This window comes from Elephas maximus, chromosome 7 (assembly GCF_024166365.1).
Source record: "Elephas maximus indicus isolate mEleMax1 chromosome 7, mEleMax1 primary haplotype, whole genome shotgun sequence".
Classification (NCBI taxonomy): Eukaryota; Metazoa; Chordata; class Mammalia; order Proboscidea; family Elephantidae; genus Elephas; species Elephas maximus.
In genome coordinates, this window is record NC_064825.1 from 107,753,716 (window position 1) to 107,775,809 (window position 22,094).

General features: G+C 35.2%; 1 protein-coding gene and 1 pseudogene across 1 annotated transcript; one reads left to right on the forward strand and one right to left on the reverse strand.

Annotated features, from left to right (window-relative positions):
* Positions 1-6,432: 6,432 nt before the first annotated feature.
* On the reverse strand, positions 6,433-7,461 carry LOC126080262 (olfactory receptor 5T2-like). The gene has a single exon (XM_049891520.1). It carries the CDS (start codon positions 7,375-7,377, stop codon positions 6,433-6,435), a length of 945 nt encoding a protein of 314 aa, XP_049747477.1. The 5' UTR covers positions 7,378-7,461.
* Positions 7,462-19,354: 11,893 nt separating this feature from the next.
* LOC126080263 (olfactory receptor 1094-like) lies at positions 19,355-20,339 on the forward strand (annotated as a pseudogene).
* The last annotated feature ends 1,755 nt before the right edge of the window (positions 20,340-22,094 follow it).

Genomic DNA, 22,094 nt, shown 5'->3' on the forward strand with positions numbered 1-22,094 from the left:
GCACCACCGTTTATCTCTCAGGAGATAAAAGGAAAGAGGAGCAAGCAAATTTTGGGGACCTCATACCACCAAGAAAGAAGCATCGGGAGCAGAGAGTGTCTTTTAGACCCAGGGTTCCTACGAAGAAAAATTCCTCGACCGGGGAAGATTGATGGCAAGGACCTTCCTCCAGAGCCGACAGAGAGAGAAATCCTTCCTTACTCTGGAGCCAATGCCCTGAATTTGGACTTGTAACCTACTAGACTGTGAGAGAATAAATTTTTCTTTGTTAAAGCTATTTCTATTATACCAGTACTAGATAACTAAGACAGGCTTCCGTAGCAGCTGTTTGAAGCTTTTCCTAACTTTCATACCTTTGCCCAGATGGTGACTTGCTTCGTGACTTCCATGTATCTCCTGTCACGCCTGACCTCTCCCTGCATTCGCTATGGCTACTCAGGCACAAGATGCCGTGGCACCACCTCAGTCCACAGAGAGGCATAACCTGAATGTTTGGAGGAGTTAATGCCCAATGGGGTGAGCTTTGAGCATAGAAGACCAGAGTGGAGAAATCAATTGTTTTTCATATCTTACTTCATTTAAAATGTGTGCTTGACAGATATGCCTAGCTGGTTAACTGACTTGATTCAGAATTTCTCAATAGAAGTGTAACAAATGATACATGAGTTTACTTTTATCTGGGAACATACTTTCTGCAATCTTTGAGCCAAATATTTTTCTGCTCATGTTTAATTTAAAGAGGTCTCTGTGTATAGTTTGTATAGAGCAAATATCATAGCTAAATAACATAAAACAGGTGTATACTGTGTACATTTTAGTTGGAATATTTTACTGAGCTCAGGTAAGTGAGATGGTTGCAAGATTTAATATTGTCTAATTTCATAAAATTCTCCAATGCGATACAGAACACAGTTTCATGAACTCTCAAAGATGTCCAAATCTTAATTCTCAGAAACTGTGAATATATTACTTACATGACAAAACGGACTTTACTGATATACCGTGTTTTCAAGGATTGTCCAGGTGGGCCCAATGTAATCACAAGAGTTCTTAGAAGACAAAAGGTATGCAAGAGAACCTGAGAAGGTGATGGAAGAAGAAATGAGAGTGATAGGATTGATAACTGGAAGGGGCCACTATCCCAGGAATATTTGCTGTCTCTAGAAGGTGAAAAAGGCAGGAAACATTCTCTTCTAGGGCGTCCAGAAGGAATACAATTAGCTAACACCTTGCTTTTAGTGCAATTAGACTCATTATGGACCTCTTACTGTCAAAACTATGATATAATACATTTGTGTTTTAGACATTAAATTTGATGTAATTTGTTACAACTATAGGAAAGGAATATAAAAATAGCATGATCATTTTTAGGAAATGCATGGATGTGAATCAAATTAAAAGGTAGAGGAAAACAGTAAACTTCTCGTTTTTGACCTTTATTCATTTAGCAAAATGTTTAGCAATCAACCAAACTGTATATGTATTCCAATGTATTGTATTCCAATGTGTTGCATTGGATAAAGTCTCTGGATGTTATATATTGTTAAATACTTGACTGCTAACTGAAAGTTTGCTGGTTTGAATCCACCCAGAGGTGCCTTAGAAGAAAGACCTGGTGATCTACTTCTGAAAGGTCATTGAAAACGTTCTGGGAAAGTTCGACTCTGACACACATGGGGTTGCAATGAGTAGGAACCACTCCAAGACAACTGGTTTATTCATTTATTCATTCATTTATTTTAAACAGCATTGGAAATGTTGTAATGTGAGCTTAGCCTTTTGTTCCAATGTTATACATCGAGTCATATCCAAAGAGAATAGTTTGCTAATGGGAAACATACTTCTGTAATTGTAAGCTGCTGAAACAAAAACACACCCTGAATAAAGTAAAAACAAAGAAACACAGCAACGATTAACATGAAAAGCTTAATGACTAATGGGATTAATTTATAGCTGATTTTGTCTTTTGAGGTCAGAAACGTCCATCACATAGTTTGTCTTGCCTGCCTTCAGCTATTCTGTTTATTTATGACCAGAGTTAGAAACTGACTCATTTATGTGAGTCTCTAAGTTCCTGGTTGTGCATCATGTCTGACATTCCTGGAATTGTCATAAGTTTATTTTATGTCCAGACACTGTCCTTACATCACATGCCAAACCAACCCAGTGTCCCTCACGCCATTGCATTGTACATACACAGCAATAACTCACATGACTATTAACTTTTTTTTTATTTTTTGCATTAGGTTTCTTGAGAATCTTTACCACTTGGCCACTTTTAAGAGATGCCAATTTTGATCTACTAACACTTTCACTATACTAAATAAAAATGGGTAAAGAAGTGATGTTTAATGTTGATGGTTTCATATTAAAGATAATACGTTCTACAAACAGATTTTAGTATGGGAAGAACATGTGGAAACAATCATATATCATGATTAGCTCAACATAATTTTTTTGCTTCATGCACATGTCTACAAGAGAGGAGAAAAAACGTAGAATGCTTTTATGTTTATTTCAGGCGGCTGTGGCACATGTTGTATTTCAAAGCACCCTTGGGCTTCATTTCATTTTCCCCTACATATTTACTTTCATGTGTTCTAAATCTATTTTAAGTATAAGACAACAATGAGTTCACAAACCATGTGATAGATGGAGAAAATGGTGCAAATGGTTATTAGTGGAGAATATGGTATAAAACAGAAAAGAAAATGTAAAATTGTAATAAAATGTTTAGTCATTGGACAAAAGGCGAGTGTTTCAAGGGCAATAATCTGACTTTCTATCATCTTTCAAGCAATGATTCTCATATGCCTCCACCACTCATTAGCAGGCTTTCTCTTCCTTGTTTAGAGACTATGTTGTTGTCAGTTGCTCGCAAGTCAATTTCAGTTCAAGATGACCCCAGGTGTTACAGAGTAGAAATTGTCCACAGTGCTTTCTTGGCTATAATCTTAAAGGAAGAGAATCACAAGGCCTTTTCTTTCCTGGTGGGTAGTGGTTAAGAGCTAAGGCTGCTAATCAAGAGGTTGGCAGTTCAAATCCAGCAGGTGCTCCTTGGAAACCCTATAGGGTTGTTCTACTCTGTCGGATAGGGTTGCCGTGAATTGGAATCAACTTGAGGGTTGTGGGTTGGGTTTAGATTTTTTTTTTTTTTTTTTTTTTTCCTGGTACAGCTGGGTGGGTCCCATTCTCCAGACTGTAGGTTAGTGAAAACAATTTGCAGCATCTAGATACCTTTTATTTGCAGGTGTTTCTTCTAATTTGCAAACAAAATACACTACCTAGGTTAAAGACCTTCAAGGAGATGAATTGACACAGTGGCTACAGCAATGGACTCAAGCATAACAATGATCCGGAAGATGGCTCAGGACCAGGCAGTGTTTCCTTCTGTTGTATATAATGTCCCTATGAGTAGAAATGGACTTGATGGCATCTAACAACAGCAGATACCATATTTCCAGAGAATAAGACACAAACCTTTTAACAAGTTGCAATTTATTTATAATATGTGCTTCTTTCTTCTCAAATTGTTTTTATTATATATGTAAGTTTGTTTTCATTGTATAATTGAAAACTTTTTCCTTCTAGGAAGACTGGTATTTTGAATTGGGAAAAAATGCATCAGTTTTTTTCCCATTGAAATTAAATTTTTTTTTTAACCAATTAAAATGTCTCTTCACTTAATGGCGGATTTGTCATGAGCAAATTAAGACTCTTAAAAGAAAATAGTTGTAGTTATGTATTTATGTTAATTGGAGTAATTTGCTTGAGTTATTAAGGAATCTCTTCAGTGCATCCTTCACGTCCTTGTTCCTTAGGCTGTAAATGACGGGATTCAGCATTGGTATCACTAGGGTGTAAAAGACTGAGGCCATTTTATCAGTATCTAATGAGTGGTTGGTCCTTGGTTGCAAATACGTGAAAAGGAGGGTCCCATAGAATACAGTGACTGCCATCATGTGAGAAGCACAGGTGGAAACTTGAACTTCTAGTAAAAAAAAAGAAAATGGAAGAAATGATGACGTAGAAGAGCTGAACAAAAGATTTCAAAGGGTGTCTCCAGAAGAGTAAAGAACTATTATGACATGTGCAAACACCTGAAGTTAGGAAACAAAAAAAAAAAAGAATATGCTTGGCATTTGTCAAGTTGAAATAACTGAAGAAAAAAAATTCAAGCCTTGAGTTGCAATATTGAAGGGTTCTACAGAGAAAATATTACACAATGCAGTAAGCATCAAAAGCAGATGGAAGGAATATGCAGAGTCGCTGTACCAAATACAAGTGGTCAATGTTCAACCATTTTAGGAGGGAGCATATGATCAAGAACTGACGGTACTGAAGGAAGAGGTCCTAGCTGCACTGATGTAATTGGCAAAAAACAAGGCATCAGGGAATGATGGAATACCAATTGATGTTTCAACAAACAGAAGCAGCTCTGGGCGTGCTCACTCTTCTATGATGAGAAATTTGGAAGACAGCTACCTGGCCAACCGATTGGAAGAGATCCATTTTTATGCCTATTTTAAGGAAAGGTGATCCCAACAAATGTGGAAATTATCGAACATTATCATTAATATGAAACTCAAGCAAAACCTTGGTGAAGATCATTCAAAAGCAGCTGCAGTAGCACATCGATACGGAACTGCCAGAGATTCTGGCCGTATTCAGATGTGGAGATGGAACCAGGGATATCATTGCTCATGTCAGATGGACCCGGGCTAAAAACAGGGAATACCAGACAGATGTTTACCTGTTTTATTGAGTATGCAAAGTCCTTCTACTGAGTGGATCATAACAAATTATGGATTACTTTGCAAAGAATATGAATTCCAGAAGCCTTAATTGTGCTCATGAGGAATCTGCATAGAATAAGAGGCAATCATTTAGGCAGAACAAGGGGCATGGTTTAAAGTCAGGAAAGGTGTGCTTCACGGTTGTACCTTTTCATCATACTTATTCAGTCTGTATGCTGATTAAATAATCTGAGAACCTGGACTATAAGAAGAAAAACGCAGCATCTGGATAGGAGGAAGATTCATTAGCAACCTACATTATGCCGATGACATAGCCTTACTTGCTGAAAGTGAAGAGAACTTTAAGCATTTACTGATGAAATTGAAAGACCACAGCCTTCAGTATGGATTGCACTTCAACATAAAGAAAACAAAAATTCTCACCACTGGACCAATAAGCAATACCATGATAAATGCAGAAAAGATTGAAGTTGTCAAGGATTTCATTTTACTTGTATTCACAATCACACTCATGAAGACATCAAAAGACCCACTGCATTGGGCAAATCTGCTGCCAAAGACCTCTTTAAAGTGTTATAAAAAGCAAATATGTCACCTCAAAGACTAAGGTGTACCTGATGCAAGCCATCGTGTTTTCTATAGCCTCGTATGTGTGCAAAAGATGCACGATGAAGTAGGAAGATAGAAGAATTGACATCTTTGAATTGTGCTGTTAGCAAAAAATATTGATTATACCATGAATTGCTAAAAGAATGGGCAAATTTTTCTTGGAAATGTACAACCAGAATGCTCCTTAGAAGCAAGTTTGGTGGGGCTATGTCTCACAAGTTTTGGACATATTATCAGGAGGGATCAGTCCCTGGAAAAAGACACCATGCTTGGTAAAGTAGAGGGTTAGCATTTCTTGCACATATTGTTGCTATAAGTCTTGATGGCATCTAACAACAACAACAACAAGCCGAAGACAGATCTGTAGAGATACCACAACCATGTAAAGCCAGGGGTTGCAGATGTCCTCGTAACCATCCTAGGTCATTATGGCCAGCATGAATGGTCTTTGATAGACATACTTAGAACACGTTATTAGGAGGGATCAGTCCCTGAAGAAGGACATTATGCTTAGTAGAGGGTCAGTGAAAAAGAGGCAGACTCTCAACAAGGTGGATTAACACAGTGGCTGCAACAATGGGTTCAAGCATAGCATCGATTGTGAGAATGATGCACAACCAGGCAATGTTTCATTCTGTTGCACATGTAGTCGCTATGAGTGGGATCTGACTCAATGGCAACTAACGACAATGACAACATGCTAAATAAGTATATATATTTTTTCCATTTCCCAATAGATATTTATAAGCAAGAGAAAAAATATACAATACTTTAAAACAAGAATTTATACACGTGTGTGTATATATATATACATATATATATATATACCCATGCACACCTGCACGTATACATGTAAATCAGTATGAACATAGAAGCAAATTGATGGCATAGCTTTTCAGTATGTGATAAAATAGCCTAGGATGAGGGTTCGCTATGATTTTTATTTCAAAATTTTGAAGAAGAATAGAAAGACACTAATAAACTGAAACAAAAATTCCATCTATGTCATATCTTCTTCACATGGAGGCATATTCCATGACTCCTGACTTTTTTTTCATATTTAGTGCTAAAAACATACTTTATTGATAAGCCAATTTCTCCCAAACACTTTCTTTATTGCTTCTTTTACATCTTTGTTCCTCAAACTGTAGATAATGGGATTCAGCATGGGAATCATAACACTGTAAAATATTGACATTATCATGTCATGATCCAAAGTATAGCTGGAACTTGGTCTGACGTACATGAAAAGGATTGTTCCATGAAAAATTGACACTCCAGTTAGGTGAGAGCCACAAGTGGAAAACACTTTTCGCCTTCCTTCAGCAGAATGCATTCTCAGAATGGCCAACAAAATGAAACCGTAGGAGATCAGGACAATCAGGATGGTGAATATCTCAATAAAACCCACAACGTAGAAGAGTAGAAGCTGGTTGATGTGAGTGTCAGAACAGGAGATAGCAAGGACTGGAGGGATATCACAAAAGACATGTCTGATTTCATTGGATGCACAGAAGGAGAGGCTAAAAGTTGCCACTGTGTGCAAAGAAGCATGCAAGATACCACCAACATATGAAGAAGTGATGAGTGACACATAGACTCTGGGTGACGTATTAACTGAATAGAGAAGTGGGTTGTAGATTGCTACATACCGATCATAAGCCATTGCTGCCAAGAGAAAGCATTCTGTGGTCCCAAAAATAGTGCAGAAAAACATTTGTGTTGCACATCCAAGGAATGAAATGTCTTTATTCTTTGACATCAATTCCACTAACATATTTGGGGTAATTACTGAGGAATAGCAAGCATCCAGGAAAGATAACACACTCAGGAAATAATACATGGGGTTGTGGAGCGAGGACTCCCCAATGACCAATACAACCAGTCCTAAATTTCCCATCAAAGTAAAGAGGTAGATTATTAGAAATAGAAAATATAAGATGACCTGAAGTTCACGATTGTCTGTGAAGCCCTTCAATACAAATGTGGTGACTTCTGTGTCATTTTTCATGTTGACACTTCATGAAACAAAAATATTCATGAAGTCATAATTCGTATTTCTACGACAGGAATGCACAATATTGTGACTCAAAGAAATGTCAAATTTGTCTTTATATTGATTTTTCTGACGTGCATGATTTCCCAGCAGTGACTCCTAAGGAAATAAGACAATGAATATAGAGTGAGTACCCCTAGAGCTCTGCAGAATCAAATGGAAAAGACATTTAGTCGTTACTAAAACTGTGCCCTTCCCAAATTAATTGGACTAATTCATTTATTTATTAAATTCTGTTATGTATTAAAACACATTTGTTAAAATCGTGTCATTTTGTAAATAAGTGGGTTAACTGGGTTATTTACTAGACAGTTATTTATTCAAGAAAATTTCCTTCTCACATGCAAGCACATGAGACAGTTTATGAAAGGACAGAGCATTAGAGTAGAACATCAGAGTTCTAGCTCTTTCGGCAATTGTCTAAAAGTATTTGCTACTATCTTCTTACCTGTAAAATGATATTAATGTTTACCTCACAAGGTTGGGATAGAAATTGAAAGAGAGAAATAGTGAAATGTAATCTTTAAAATAATTAAAAATATGAAATGTGTTGAATCATGTTCATCCTATAGAGTAGCACTTGCCGGTATCATAACATTTAATGAGCTACTCTCTGAATATTCTCCAGTTTCAGTAGCCATCCTTGGGTTTCGCAGAACAGGATTTATCAAGATGGTTTTGGGGGAAAGATTCACTGTGACTGAATTAAAAAAGTATATGACAGCTTATGTTTCATTGAAACATCTTTCTTAGATTCAGTATATTGCATTGCCCTTTTTTGGCTACATGCTTGACTATTTGTATTTTTGACAATCTATATGTTTTTCTACTCCCTCTAATATTTATGATGAAAATGAAAGAAATTAATGAAGAGTTAAAAAAAAAAAAAAACACAAGAAGAAATCATGACACTCATGATTTCAAAGTATTTTCTTCCAAGATAATTTCTTTCAAGGTTTTACACCTGTTTGTGTGTTGATGATTGTGGACTCAGTGAAATAATAGCTAAGTAACTATTACCTAGGTATTAAAAATAATTATCTATTTTCTAGATAACCCCTTGGCTAAACAAATAAGAGTCAAAGAGTTATCTGGTTAGAGGATATATATTAAAAATTAAAAAATTATTTTATTATAATTTTTCTTTTTAGATATTCTCTCCAAACTTCATCTTAAATTACTGTAATTTACTGATTAGGAATTTTGTATCAGTTTTATGGATACACAATCTGCTACAAATTATAACCTATGAAATATTTAAATTCATAATCTAAGTCTAGCTCCAGTTTTAATACATTGATAAGGATCTCTCAATAAGAGATAGAACCATTTAGATTAGAGTGATTAAAGGAGAAAAAATCCAAATATCTACAATATCCTTGAAAAAATAATGTCAGAATTATCTAGGAAAATTGCCAGTATTTAGAGAAAATATTTCCTTAGGAATTTTATAAAGAACAAAGTTAGAGGAAAAAAAAATACTCCAGTAATTTGACAGCAACGACAATATATCTTAGATTGAATTCTCTTTCCTGGAAGTAAAAAATTAAGACAAAGCATATTAGAAGACCTAACCCATTTATTTTAATTATCCTAATAGGTATCAGTGACTACAGCACCATAAAATGTTTATAAATATGTCATTTTATTAAAAAACTCTTTCACTACCTAATTGAGAAATTCCTAAATACATTTCTTAGTTTGAGAAATCTCATATATGGGGGTAGAGGTGAACATGGGTGTTAATAAAGGGATAATGAGGCAAAAATATTTATGTAAATAAGATAAAAATAATCAATAGATATCAAATACAAACACTGATGAATGATGAATAAAATCAAAATCAATGCATTATATTTTTTAAAATATTATTATGAGCCTGAGGAAAAAGGTGATTTCTAATACAACCCCTGACGTCAGTTCAACAGTGTGCCTGAACTCACAATAGTACAAGGTAAATAACACAGGATTTAGAATCTGAAAATACCTGCTCATCACTCAGTTTGGTGATTAGAAAATGTGTGTGATGTTAAATTTTCTCTCTGAAGTTTAGTCTTCTTTAAACTGGCAAAAAAAGTTTAATGACCAACCTATTCAGACACAATTTGGGTGTGTATACACACACAAACACACACACATGCAATTTTCTTTAAATATTTCAATTTTTGGTTTTAAATGAAACAGATAAATATAATTGAAATTTTGTCATCAGATGTATTTATTTTAAAAATTAAATTTGGGTCACAAAATTCACATTTTAATGAAAACATTGAAAAATGTATGCACTCCGAGAATTAAGTACACGTAATACTAACATACACTCAAACATTATTTTGTCAAGATCAAACCAAATGAATCATATTATGATGAAAAAGTCCTCTAAAGGTGGATTTAATCATATTCTTCTGCCTTTGCATATGAAAAAATGGTATAATTTCTGTTAATAAGATTTCATAAACATAACATAAGCTTATTTTTTAGAGAGTAGGAGTTTTGTGAATTGTGTGATCCAGTGGTAAGAATAAAAGTTACACAGGTTACAACAACTAGATTCATCATGTAACAGTGGTCTTAATTTGGCTTTCTATAAAGAAAATGTTAAAAAAAAAAAAGAGAAGAAATATTAAGCACTTGAGTTAAATTTCTCTGGAAACTAGCTTTTCTGCTATATGTCAAAAGAAAAGTTATACTGAGTATGACTGTCTATGTTAGCACATTTGGAAAGGGGTCAAAGTCGTAAAGAGAAAGTGATTATGATTATTGACGAATTTAATAGGCTCAATTTTAAGAAATTAATGTAAAGTCACTTCCATAAATATCATTTTAAGATAAAGAAGATAACTGTAGTTATCTTGGGCCCAACATTGAAACACTTATAATGCAAAGGAAAGAAATAATAACAGCTATCATTTGTTTTGTTGAGCACTTGGTATGAGAAAGAAATTTTCTGCACAATACTTTTTGATGTATTTATAGCAATCTTCACAACTTATAAGTACCAGAACCAAGATTCAACCCCAGCTCTCCCTGATCCCAAAGTGTACATATCTTCCATCCTTTTCTACTGCCTCTTGGAACCCTATTGGGGAAGTGGTTATAGACTTTGGCGGCTAACCAAAAGGTCATCAGTTAGAATCCACCAGCCACTCTTTTGAAACCCTATCGGGCAATTCTACTCTGTCATAAAGGGTCACTATGAGTCCAAATTTACTCACTGGCAATGGATTTGGTTTTGGTTCTATACTGCCTCCTATTACACGATGGCTTAATTCTGCAACTGTCCCTTCCCCCCATGATAAATAAAACCAAACACCATTGTAGTGTTTGGGTATCTTTCAAGTAATCAATAACAGAGAAATATTATGAAGTAATAATCTGATGTGACATCTAGTTGTAAAAAAAAAAAAAGTTGTAAAGCTAGTAAAATAAATGTCAATTATTTATTTCCCCCTCATTATTTATATCCAAATATAACCCTGCAGGCAGATGAATAGTTCAAATATTTTTGTTTTCTATTGACATATTAAATTTAGACCTTTCTTCTCATTGTTCTTATATGAAGTGTATGGCTTTCTTCCATCAGGAAAATTAAAGTGTACATTCAATTTGGAGTCTATTATTTACCTCTATAAGCATATCTTTCATATTTTCTCTGTTCTTTTCTAGGAAGTACGGGTTTTAAATTATTGGGTAGAAATCTAAAAAAATCAGATTTTGACAGATATATAATAATCACCAATGGAATAGGGAAGAAATAAAGTTTTCAGTACTGGGGACTTCACAGCCTAGTCTACCTGGATAGTCTAGGTTATGTCTCCTAAATATTCTGCAAATAATCTGATATGTTCTCTTACCTGAAGAATAGCAAGTGCAGGTTTAGATATATCATGAACATGTTTTATTTAAATCTTTTATATTCACTTACTCAGCTGTTAATGAAACCCACAGGAGATTCCCAGAGGGGAATATTCCCCAATTATCTTTTGGCTCAAAATACCAACGTAATGATTTACTCAATGATAAGGAAGTAAATAGTTCTTGAGTAATATACCAAATCTTGACTTTTGTTGACTAAATAAAGTTTTTTGGAGTCTGATTTAAAATGATGGCTTAGGGGAAAATTATGTTTTAACATTAGATAATAAATTGTCAGATATTAGACATAATCTTATATCATAGCTCTGATGCTGGGTGAGCACTTAGCTTCTCTGAGACCCTCATACTGGCAATACAACCCATTTTATATTGCAAAAAACCTGTAAATATAGTAAAGTATAATAAGTAAAACTGTGATATATCAATTCCAGAATATAGCGCAAGGGTTTACAGACATCCATATTCATGATATTTCTACATTGCTGAAATTAAAATGTGTTTGAAGTAAACAAGGCATAGATTTTGAGTTTCTTTAAAGGCGTCTCAGTCAAGTGATAAGAAATGCACAAAAATGTCTAGCTTTATAGAGAAAGCAAACAAACAAACAAAAACACTGCTATTGAAGAAGGTATCAAATGTTTAATGACCTGGAGTACCTTATAAGTCATGTATTTTGTGAATCCTGAATGACAAATTCTAATCTGTAGTTTTCTCAGATGAAATAGTAATAGCACAGACAATAGAGATTACGACATTTGTGTAAATCCTTTATAGTGCAAGAGTAAACAAAACAAAACAAAAAATACTATAAAAAAAGATGAATCCAAGAAAAAGGAAGCAGAAGGAAATCAAAGAAATTTCTTATTAAAAACTCATAATTTCTTTCATTATTGTATCACACACACATTCAAGCACACACTAAACCCATGCTCATATGCACATGCATACTCACATGTGCCCATGAGTAGGACCTAAAAAAAGTGTAACACTGATAGACAAGCAAGGACCAACAGCATGTGTAATTTTCTACAGTTTTCCAGATGCTTCTAATGGGAAGCCAGGTTGAGAGCAACAGATCTTGTGAAACTTGAAGTCTGGCATAACTTGAATAACCTTTCATGTGTTTATTCAAAAGTCTTTTTGAGACATTACTATGTGGCAAGGAAACAACAAATAAACAATAGCAGATGTAATAACCAGTCTAAAGAGAAGCAAAGCCAAGACAAGTGATAAAGTAAGGCATTGAGGGGATCAGATATATTTTACACAGGGTGTGGTATGAACCTCTATGATGAGGTGACACAGGAAACAAAATCTGAATGAAGTGATGCAACATGACTTTGAGAATTCTTGTCAATTTTCACATTTAAAGGGTGCATAGAAAATAGAGCTTATGGCATTTCAGTAAACTCTTTATTATGAAAGAGCCAAAAAAATTAAAATACTAAAAATAAATTTTTGTAAGCAGAAGGTAATTAAAGAAATTTTTTATTAGTTAACTATGAATCTCCCCTAAAGCACTTCCTTAAAAAGTCTCCTACAAACAACAAACAAGCACAAGCAAAGAGGAAAGTGAAAGAACAAAAAGGATGATTTTGACAAAATTAAACCACAAAAGGCCTCCATTAACCCCAGCATAAGTATTTTAAGGCATCAAGGCTCCCATGGCAGCAGGTACAGTGTAAATGGCAAAGAGAAGTATTAACAAGACCTAGTATTAACCCTGCAAACTTCATAACCAGCCTCAGAAAGGAGAGAGCAATTTGCTGTATGGAAATCTCAGCAATATCAACCAGGAAAAATGGGAAAAACCTTCTGGCTTCCACTTGCAGGTTGATGACTACTCCTCTCTCCTCACCTAAACCCACAGCAAGGAATCACAAGAGGATCTTGGGAGACTCAGATGGTGCTCTGGGTCATTGAAGATCTCAGAAATAAGCATTACGCACTTTCTTCCAAAAAGACAAGGCTTCACTGGGAGGAAAAATGCCTGAGAGGAGAATTTAAGTTGAGCAGGGAGACTGGGAAGGAAAGTTTCAAATAAGGGAGGGGGCATTCTACAAGACGGAGGTTTCAGAAAGGACGGTTACAGCAACATATACTTTCTAAAGTGCAAAGTATCACTTAGGAAGATAAGACCTATAGATCTATGGGACTCAGTACCTGCAAAGCCTCTCTCATGCTATCCTCTTGCCACTGTCTACTCTGTGAAAGTAACTCCTACTCTGAAGAGAAGATTAATTTATGTTTTAGCTGTTTTTAAAGTCAGGGTTATTGATTTTTAATACAAACACAGAAATATTCACCACTTATAGGAACCAGGGTTTTTTTTTTTGCTTATAAAAAAAAAATGGACAGTGTTGCAATTGATATGTGGCCAATGATTTGGTTGCATGATCAGGGTTTTGGAAGGAACATAATTGGAAAATTGGTAAAAAAGATATCTAGGGAAGAGAAATGTGGATATCTCTTCTGAATTGGCAAAAAAATGTGAAGATATTTTTGTTCCCTGTGAATACTCACCACTGAGTGACCTCAGGAAAGGAGGGTTTTAGTAGTGAAGTTAATAGGATGACCTGTTCTGTGGACACCCTTCAGCTTCTTTCCCCAGCCACTCCTGTCATTTCCCAATGGGCTCATGGACCGAGTGTTCATGGCTGCAGTCATGGAGGTAATACAAGAGTTCAGTGACAAGAACTTTCACACATCCAAGTCAAACTGCCTAGGGCTACTGTTGAGAGGACAATCTACAAGCAGCAGAAACCAACATTGAGTATCTAAATGATGCCATCCCATTGAGCCAGCTAGCTACCTGATGGCCTATTGATTACATTGGACAGCTCCCATCATGGAAAAGACAGTGTTTTCCTTACTGGACTAGATACATAGTTTGAATATGGGTTTGCTTTTCCTATACACAGTACTTCTGCCAAAAACACTATACATGGAAGTACAGAATCCCTAAACCCACCATGACTAGATTCTGCACAACATTGCTTCTGATCTATAGATTAGTATCCGAGATTTCAAAGACAAGAAAAGACCCTACACATCTCAAAAATTTGACCTTTCATTCTGGCCAATATCTGATATTCTAACATTCTACCACTTAGAATATTAACAGCTATTTGTATAAAACCTTGTCTCTCATTTTATAGCTTTCTATCCATTTGTTTATTGTATAAACATGTGTATTAATGTTTTATCTCTTGTATTAAGCTTTCGCTGAGCTTATATGTATCACTCATAGAACAAAAAATCTAACCCAGACAACCCAGTGCCGTCGAATCGATTCCAACTCATAGCGCCCCTATAGGACAGAGTAGAACTGCCCCACATATAATTCAGATGAGAAATTATTTGTATTGAACAAAGTCTGACATATGTTATGGTTTTGTATTATTTAATAATACATAGGTTTACAAGATTTTGAGAGAATTAAGCAGACTATATTCCCAAGAAGGAAGAAACTGGATTACAGGAAGTTTAATTTATTAACCAATGACACATAGTTGATTAGCATCGGAGCTAAGGCTATGTCCTGTGTCACTGGATTTATTTTCCAGTCCTATGCCATAAACTTTTCTGCTAAGGGATCAGTTTTCCAGAGGCCCAAGAAATTCATTTAATCATTTTTATCAAGTATTTCATTGTTACAGAGCCATTCTCTTGTTATTGCAGGAAAAAAAAAAAAATAGCTTGTTATTTTTATGTCCAAAGAGAGTTAGCATTCTCTCTCCTTGGTTAATCCCCTATGGGCTAAAAGAAGAGCTCAAGAAACTGGTATAAAAATCCAAACACAATCACGGCATACTTTAATTGAGTGAGAAATTCAGTTCCACAGGTAAGAGGAAAAAATTTTATCACTTACAAAATATTTTAGAAGATTGAGCCTTTAATCTCCAACTAGAGTATACGCCTAGTTTTAAAAGTAAATTTGTTTTAGGTGATTCTGGTTAATTCAGACTTGTATTAAAAATTGAATGTTTCCGAAGAACATAGCAAAGAAAACAGAAAGCACTCCCTACATATTTAGGTCAATAGAGGTTTAAATCAGAAATTTGCTTTATGGATGATAATCAGAATAGGAGTAGTAGAATTAAGGCTATATTTTCTTTAAAAAAAAAAAAAGAGATTGTGAGAATGGTGCAGGACTGGGTAGTTTTTCGTTCTGTTGCATAGTAGGTCACTATGAGTCAGAACCCACTCAATGGCACCTAAAAACAACAAATTTAAAAATCAGAGAAATTATTAAAGAGAGAGAAAATTAGCTTTCGACCAGCATTTGGTTATATGCTACTTTGGTATGAGATATATATATATGTGTATATATATATATATATACACACACACATATGCATATACATATATATTCTCTCACTGAGGGACATAAATTATTTTAAAACTTATTTTTCTCTACAAGCCATTTTCAATATATATATATTTATGTGTATATATAGTTTAATAATTTCATGGCCTATTTAAGCTGGATGACTTTAAAAAATAACTCAAATATGTGAGGATGTTATTTTACATTATTTCTAGAGGCTGGTGGCTCCAGAATAATAACATGGCACAATGGAATTACAATACGATCAAGCAGAAATAGTTTAGACTGTGGAATCAAAGAAATCTGGGATGAATCCTTGCTTTGCTAGTGTAATGGTTTGATTTGTGTCCCCCCAAAATGTGTGTCTACTTGGTTAGGCCATGTGTGGTTGTCATCCATTTTGTGCTTTTCCTGTGTGTTATAAATCATAATCCCTGACTGTGGTTAAAAGGATTAGGGTGGGATGTAACACTCTTGCTCAGGTCACGTCCTTGATCCAATGTAAAGAGAGCTTCCCTGGGGTTTGGTCTGCACCACATTTTGCCTTACAAGACATAAGAGGCAAAGCAAGCAGAGATTTGGGGATCTCATACCACCAAGAAAGCAGTATTGGGAGCAGAGTGCATCCTTTGGACCCCCAGGGTCCCTGGCTTGAAAACTCCTAGACCAGGGGAAGATTGAGGACAAAGACCTTCCTCCAGAGCCAACAGAGACAGAAAGCCTACCCTTGGAGCCATTGCCCTGAATTCGGACTTTTACCCTACTTTACCACGAGGAAATAAATTTCTCTTCGTTAAAGCCCTCTACCTGTGGTATTTCTGTTATAAGCAGCACTAGATGACTAAGACAGCTAGTAACTATCTGTGTGACCTTGGTCAAGTTTTATATCTAGCTGGACCTCAGTTCTTTCTCTCATCTGTAAAAGAATGCTAAACTATTTAGTTTTCAGGGTGCTCTGTAGATTATGTACAGAATGTACACAAAATTCCTAACCCCTTGAACCCACTTAATAATACGTGGTAGCTGCTGTCATAGCTTTCTTTCTTCTCAAGCCTAGTGTTTGTAGTGTTTTTCTCATTGACATCTGGTACTTTATGTTTTCTGACTTTGCAACTCTGAGAGAGTTGAGGAACTGATTTTTTTTAGTCTTCCAGATGGAACATGTTTTGTTTTAAAAAAATTCAGAATCTATGTTTTTGTGTTCCTTGCCACTACAGCCTCTTTGAGTGAAATCAGCTAGTCATAAATACAACTGACCATTTGTCATCTTGTTGACTCTGACTCATGGCAACGCCATGTGTGTGAGAGTAGACCTGTGCTCTGTAAGGTTTTCAGTAGCTGATTTTTCAGAAGTAGATGGTTGGTCTTTCTTCTGAGGTCCCTCCGAGTGGATTCTAATCTCCAAAATTTTGGTTAGCAGCCTAGTGTCCCAACCTTTTGCACCACCCATGGACTTTGACTTAAACGCCAACAGTTCTGACTTCTTAAAAGATTAGCTAACGGAAATGCCTCTTTGAAGAAGTTTGGGGGGAAGTAGATAAAACTCATACTTTTTCCTCTGTCGAGTCTCCGTTCCCTATAGTGAAGTAGATAATTACTCTAGTAGAACCTGACTTGGTATAAACCATACTTTCATTCTTAAATCACTTTCTTGCTCTACAGACAAGATCAGACCATCACGGGTGTCCCAAAATTAAATCACAAACAGTATCCAGAGAATTTAAGCAAAAGACACTATTATTTCACTGACAAGCCCAAAGGCAGAACGCAGTGATGGAGACACATTTTTACAATCCTTTACAGATTACAAAATATGGAGTCCTGATGACACAGTGGTTAAGTACTACGGCAGTTAACCAAACGTTTAGCAGTTTGAATCCACCAGCCACTCCTTGGAAGCTCTGTGGGACAGTTGTACTTTGTCCTATAGGGTTACTGTGGGTCGGAATCTACTTGATGGCAAAAGTTTTTTTTTTTTTTTTTTGGTTTTTTACATCATAGAATATTAGGATTTGTTGAGCTTAATTTCAATAAATTGATATTTCAATACCTACTTAGGTCATATAACAAACAAGTATAACAAAAACACTTCAGGTTCTGGTTTGGGCTTCATTCATTTCTCAAAGGTTTGACAAAAAAAATTAATTTTAGAATTCCCTATTTTTTTTTTTTTAGATAAAATGTGGAAGGCTTATTTAAGTAGTATGTGCTTTTTATATATAATAAAAACAATTAAATTAAAAAATTATATTAATATGTTTCACGAATAAGCACTCTGCATGAGTACCACTTTCATGTAGTTTATCAGCATATATCTGAATCATTTTGTTGAACTTACCCATTCTTTCATACAGGAAGGGAGAATGATGGCTTTATTTTCCCAGCTGACACTGGCACTGGATGCTATTTCTGAGATTTTAGTAAAAGTTTTTGAGTCTAAATACAGTGCTCTTAACTTTCCACCATTGCTGTCTTGTGTCAGAGCCATCAGTGAAGTGATGGTTAGAATCACAGGCTAGCTGACATTTCTTCTGTTTCTGTTAGTCAAGCTATATTTTGCAGTTGATTTTGCAAGGAATTTCTTTAGCAGACAACGTACTGGCATTTTTTTTTTTCAAAATTTGGTTGCATATTTTTAATTTCCCTTCACTGTGCTTCTTCCATTCTACCTGATTTCTATTTTATTCCTGTCTCTCACCAGTAAATATTTTGTTTGTGTTCCATGGATTCTTGAAAGAGAAAGATGGGAAAAGTGCAGAGGGAGAGAGAGAGAGAGAAAGAGGATAGGGGATTTTTAAAATATAAATGTATTTTTGTGATGTCCCCAAAATATATGAATATATATTTATCTATTATTTCATGACTTTATTAACTACTATTATAACCATTCAAACACAATTAAAATATTATAAGATATATGCATGTGTGTTCTCAAAGTTGTATATGAACTTCATGGATTTACATAGAAAAAGGTGCCTGTTAAGACAACTTGAAAGGATAGTCTAACTTCATCGATTTTCTAGTCATATGAGAACATTTTAAAATTAAATAATTTTAATAAGTTTTTTCTCATTTAAATTTAATCCAGTATTGTGAGATACATGGTGTTGTTCTCATTTTATCCCAGTGGGTGTTAAGGAAAGGCATTCATAAACACTGTAGCTAATTTGAGTACTCTAGGGTTTACTTACATGGAAAAAGTGTTTGGATTTAAAAATCCCTCTACTCATTCTTCCTTGTCAATTTTAAAATATGGCAATTTGAGAACCACATAAATTAGCAGGTTTGTTTGCTTGTTTGCTGTTAACATGAGAAGCTCAGCCAACAAATGTAAGAAGCCATTTATTTATTTTATTTAAACAGGAAATTACATCCAGATGGGCCCAGCCAGTCACTGCCTCTTCCATCACTGTCTAGGATATTATCACGTACTTCTAAGAAACAAACATGAAGATGGAACTGAATGCACTCTGTTTCACAGGATATTGCATTTGTGAGTTGTCATCTAGTCCTTTCCAACTCAAAGCAATCCTGAGGGTGTCAGATTAGAACTGTGCTCTGTAGGGTTTTCAAGACTCATTTTTGGTAGTAGATTATCAGTCCTTTCTTCTGACGTGCCTCTGGATGGAGCTGAACCACCAAACTTTGAGTTAGCAGCAAGTACATTTATCATTTGTACCACGCCGAGAGTCCAACTGCGTTTAGGACCCATAAATATCAACTAAAATGTCAGTGTTGCCATCAGGACTGGATGCACACAGGATTCGGTTGAAGAACACCACTGAAGTCACCATGTTTATATTGCGGGGTTTTACAGACAACTTTGAGCTGGAAGTCTATCTCTTTTTACTATTTCTTGCAATCTATATTTTTACTCTGGTGGGAAATTTGGGACTGGTTTTATTAGTCATGATAGATTCCTGACTCCACAATCCCATGTACTATTTTCTGAGTGCATTATCATTCTTGGATGCCTGCTATTCTTCAGTTGTCACCCCAAAAATGTTGGTCAATTTCCTGGCAGAAAATAAAACCATTCATTCCTTGGATGTGCGACACAGATGCTGGTCTTTGTCACTTTTGGGACCACAGAATCATTTCTCTTGGCGGCAATGGCATGTGGTTGCTACGTAGCTATCTATAACCCACTTCTGTATTCAGTTAACTTGTCATCCAGAGTCTATGTGCCACTCATCATTGCTTCCTATGTTTGTGGTGTTTCACATGCTACTTTACACACAGTGGCAACTTTTAGCCTGTCCTTCTGTGCATCCAATGAAATTAGATATGTCTTTTGTGATACCCCTCCACTCCTTGCTATCTCCTGTTCTGACACTCACATCAACCAGCTTCTACTCTTCTACGCGGTATGTTCAGTTGAAATATTCACCATCCTGATTGTCTTGAACTCTTATGGTTTCATTTTAATGGTCATTCTGAAGGTGCATTCTGCTGAAGGGAGGCGAAAAGTGTTTTCAACCTGTGGCTCTCACTTAACTGGAGTGTCAATTTACCATGGAACAATCCTCTTCGTGTATGTGAGGCCAAGTTCCAGCTATGCTTTGGACCATGACATGATAGTGTCTGTATTCTACACCATTGTGATTCCCATGCTGAATCCCTTTATCTACAGTTTGAGGAACAAAGATGTAAAAGAAGCAATGAAAAAATGTTTGAGAGAAATTGGTTCATAAATAAAGTACATTTTTAGCATTGTAATACTGAAAAGAATGTTGGGTGTCAGTCCATAGTTCTAAGATTTGAATCTAGAGAAGAAAGTGCCTTGCTTTTAGTTTAAAGTACTTTTTTCTCCTAGAATATTTCCAAATGAAGCATTAATCAACCTTCCAAGGCAGAGCTTTACAAGTGCAGGTAAGTTGTATCATATACATACTTATGGGATTACATTCAAATGTACCCATATTAAACATTCAGTGACAGGTTATATTACTATGATTAGTATTTAACTTCCTCTTTCTCTTACTATAATGATGATGTCCTGAGAACGCTATAGCTTCACATATTCTCACATTGTTTATAGTACGTCTTCAGCAAACATTTGGAAGTTAATTTCCCATTCCGAAATCCCTGTGATGGACCTCCCAAAGATTACTAGCCCCTTATGCTGTCATACACTCAGATCCATCTCGGCCTCTGGATATGCCTTCTGCACTGCTTCACTGAACACCATAAACATTGATTCCACTATTAGTTTGTTTTTTTTTTTTTTTGCCATTGTCCAATCACAGAAATTTATTAGACTCTTTCTGAAACTACTAAGAGACCAGAGAGTATACTTAATGAGAGTATACTTAAGGTTCAGTAAAAACAAACATAAAGCTTAGAGAATAAGCTACAATTGGCTACTATATGTGTTTGCTCCAAAATCAGAAAAATTATTTCACCATTCAGAAATCCTTTAATAATTCTAGTTCATTTCCTAATTCTACCTTTGTTCTCTAACTATGAAGAAAAACTCTACATTGGTCATTACGAATGAAACTTTACACCAATGAATATGGCCCAGAGAAGGAAAAAAATGGTCTACATCACCCCAAGTCTCTCCTGTTTATGCTAACTCCTTACTGAATTATTTGCTTTTACTTCAATGTTTGTTTATTTTACAAGTCATTAAGAGTAAAAAGTATGTTTCGCTCAATAAAACCTATTTTCTTCCTATCAGTGGTGGTTATCTTGTGACCCAACCACAATGAAATTATCAGAAACTAGCAATCAAAACAATGTTCCTGTAAAAGCCAGTTCTTAATTATGAGTTTGAAAAGCACACTAGTAAGTTTCAGAGCCTCAATTTCTAATCTCTTCTGATCAATATGCAAAGAAAACTAATACATTTCTGTTGGAAGAAGGGATATTTGACATCAGAGTGAGGTTTAAATATATGCTCAAAATTCCTTTAAAAAAGTACTAATTTTCACAGATGCAATATAGGCATTTTATCTTTTAAAAATTATATGATTTGAAGCCCTAGTAACAAAAAATCCTTTCTGATTATGATCTATTCAGATGGTCTCTCTAGAAGATAGGAATAGCCTGCTTCAAAAGTACTCCTAAATAGGTGACTTTTACAAAACTCAGAATTTTTGCAGCATTCATAGATCATATTTGAAGCTTCTATTATTCAAATCAGGGTTTCAAAGTTGTAAAGGAAAGGATTCAGTCAAGGTTGTCTCCTTTGTTACCAGTCTTCCAAGTGAAAAAAAGAAACAACATAATCTTATGGGAAAGGAAGAGATGAACTGAAGGAATAAGGTTGCACCCAATTGTGCCTAAAAATATTTGGTTAATAATCCAGCCATCAAATTAGACAAGAATTCATGTCAAATGAACCTGTTTGGAAATTCCCATACTGTCTCCTATTTTTCTCTTAATAAAGTAGAAACCAAATTTTGAGATAAAACAGTCTTCAATGATTTTTTATTTGTTCAAGTCAACATGGAAAAATGGT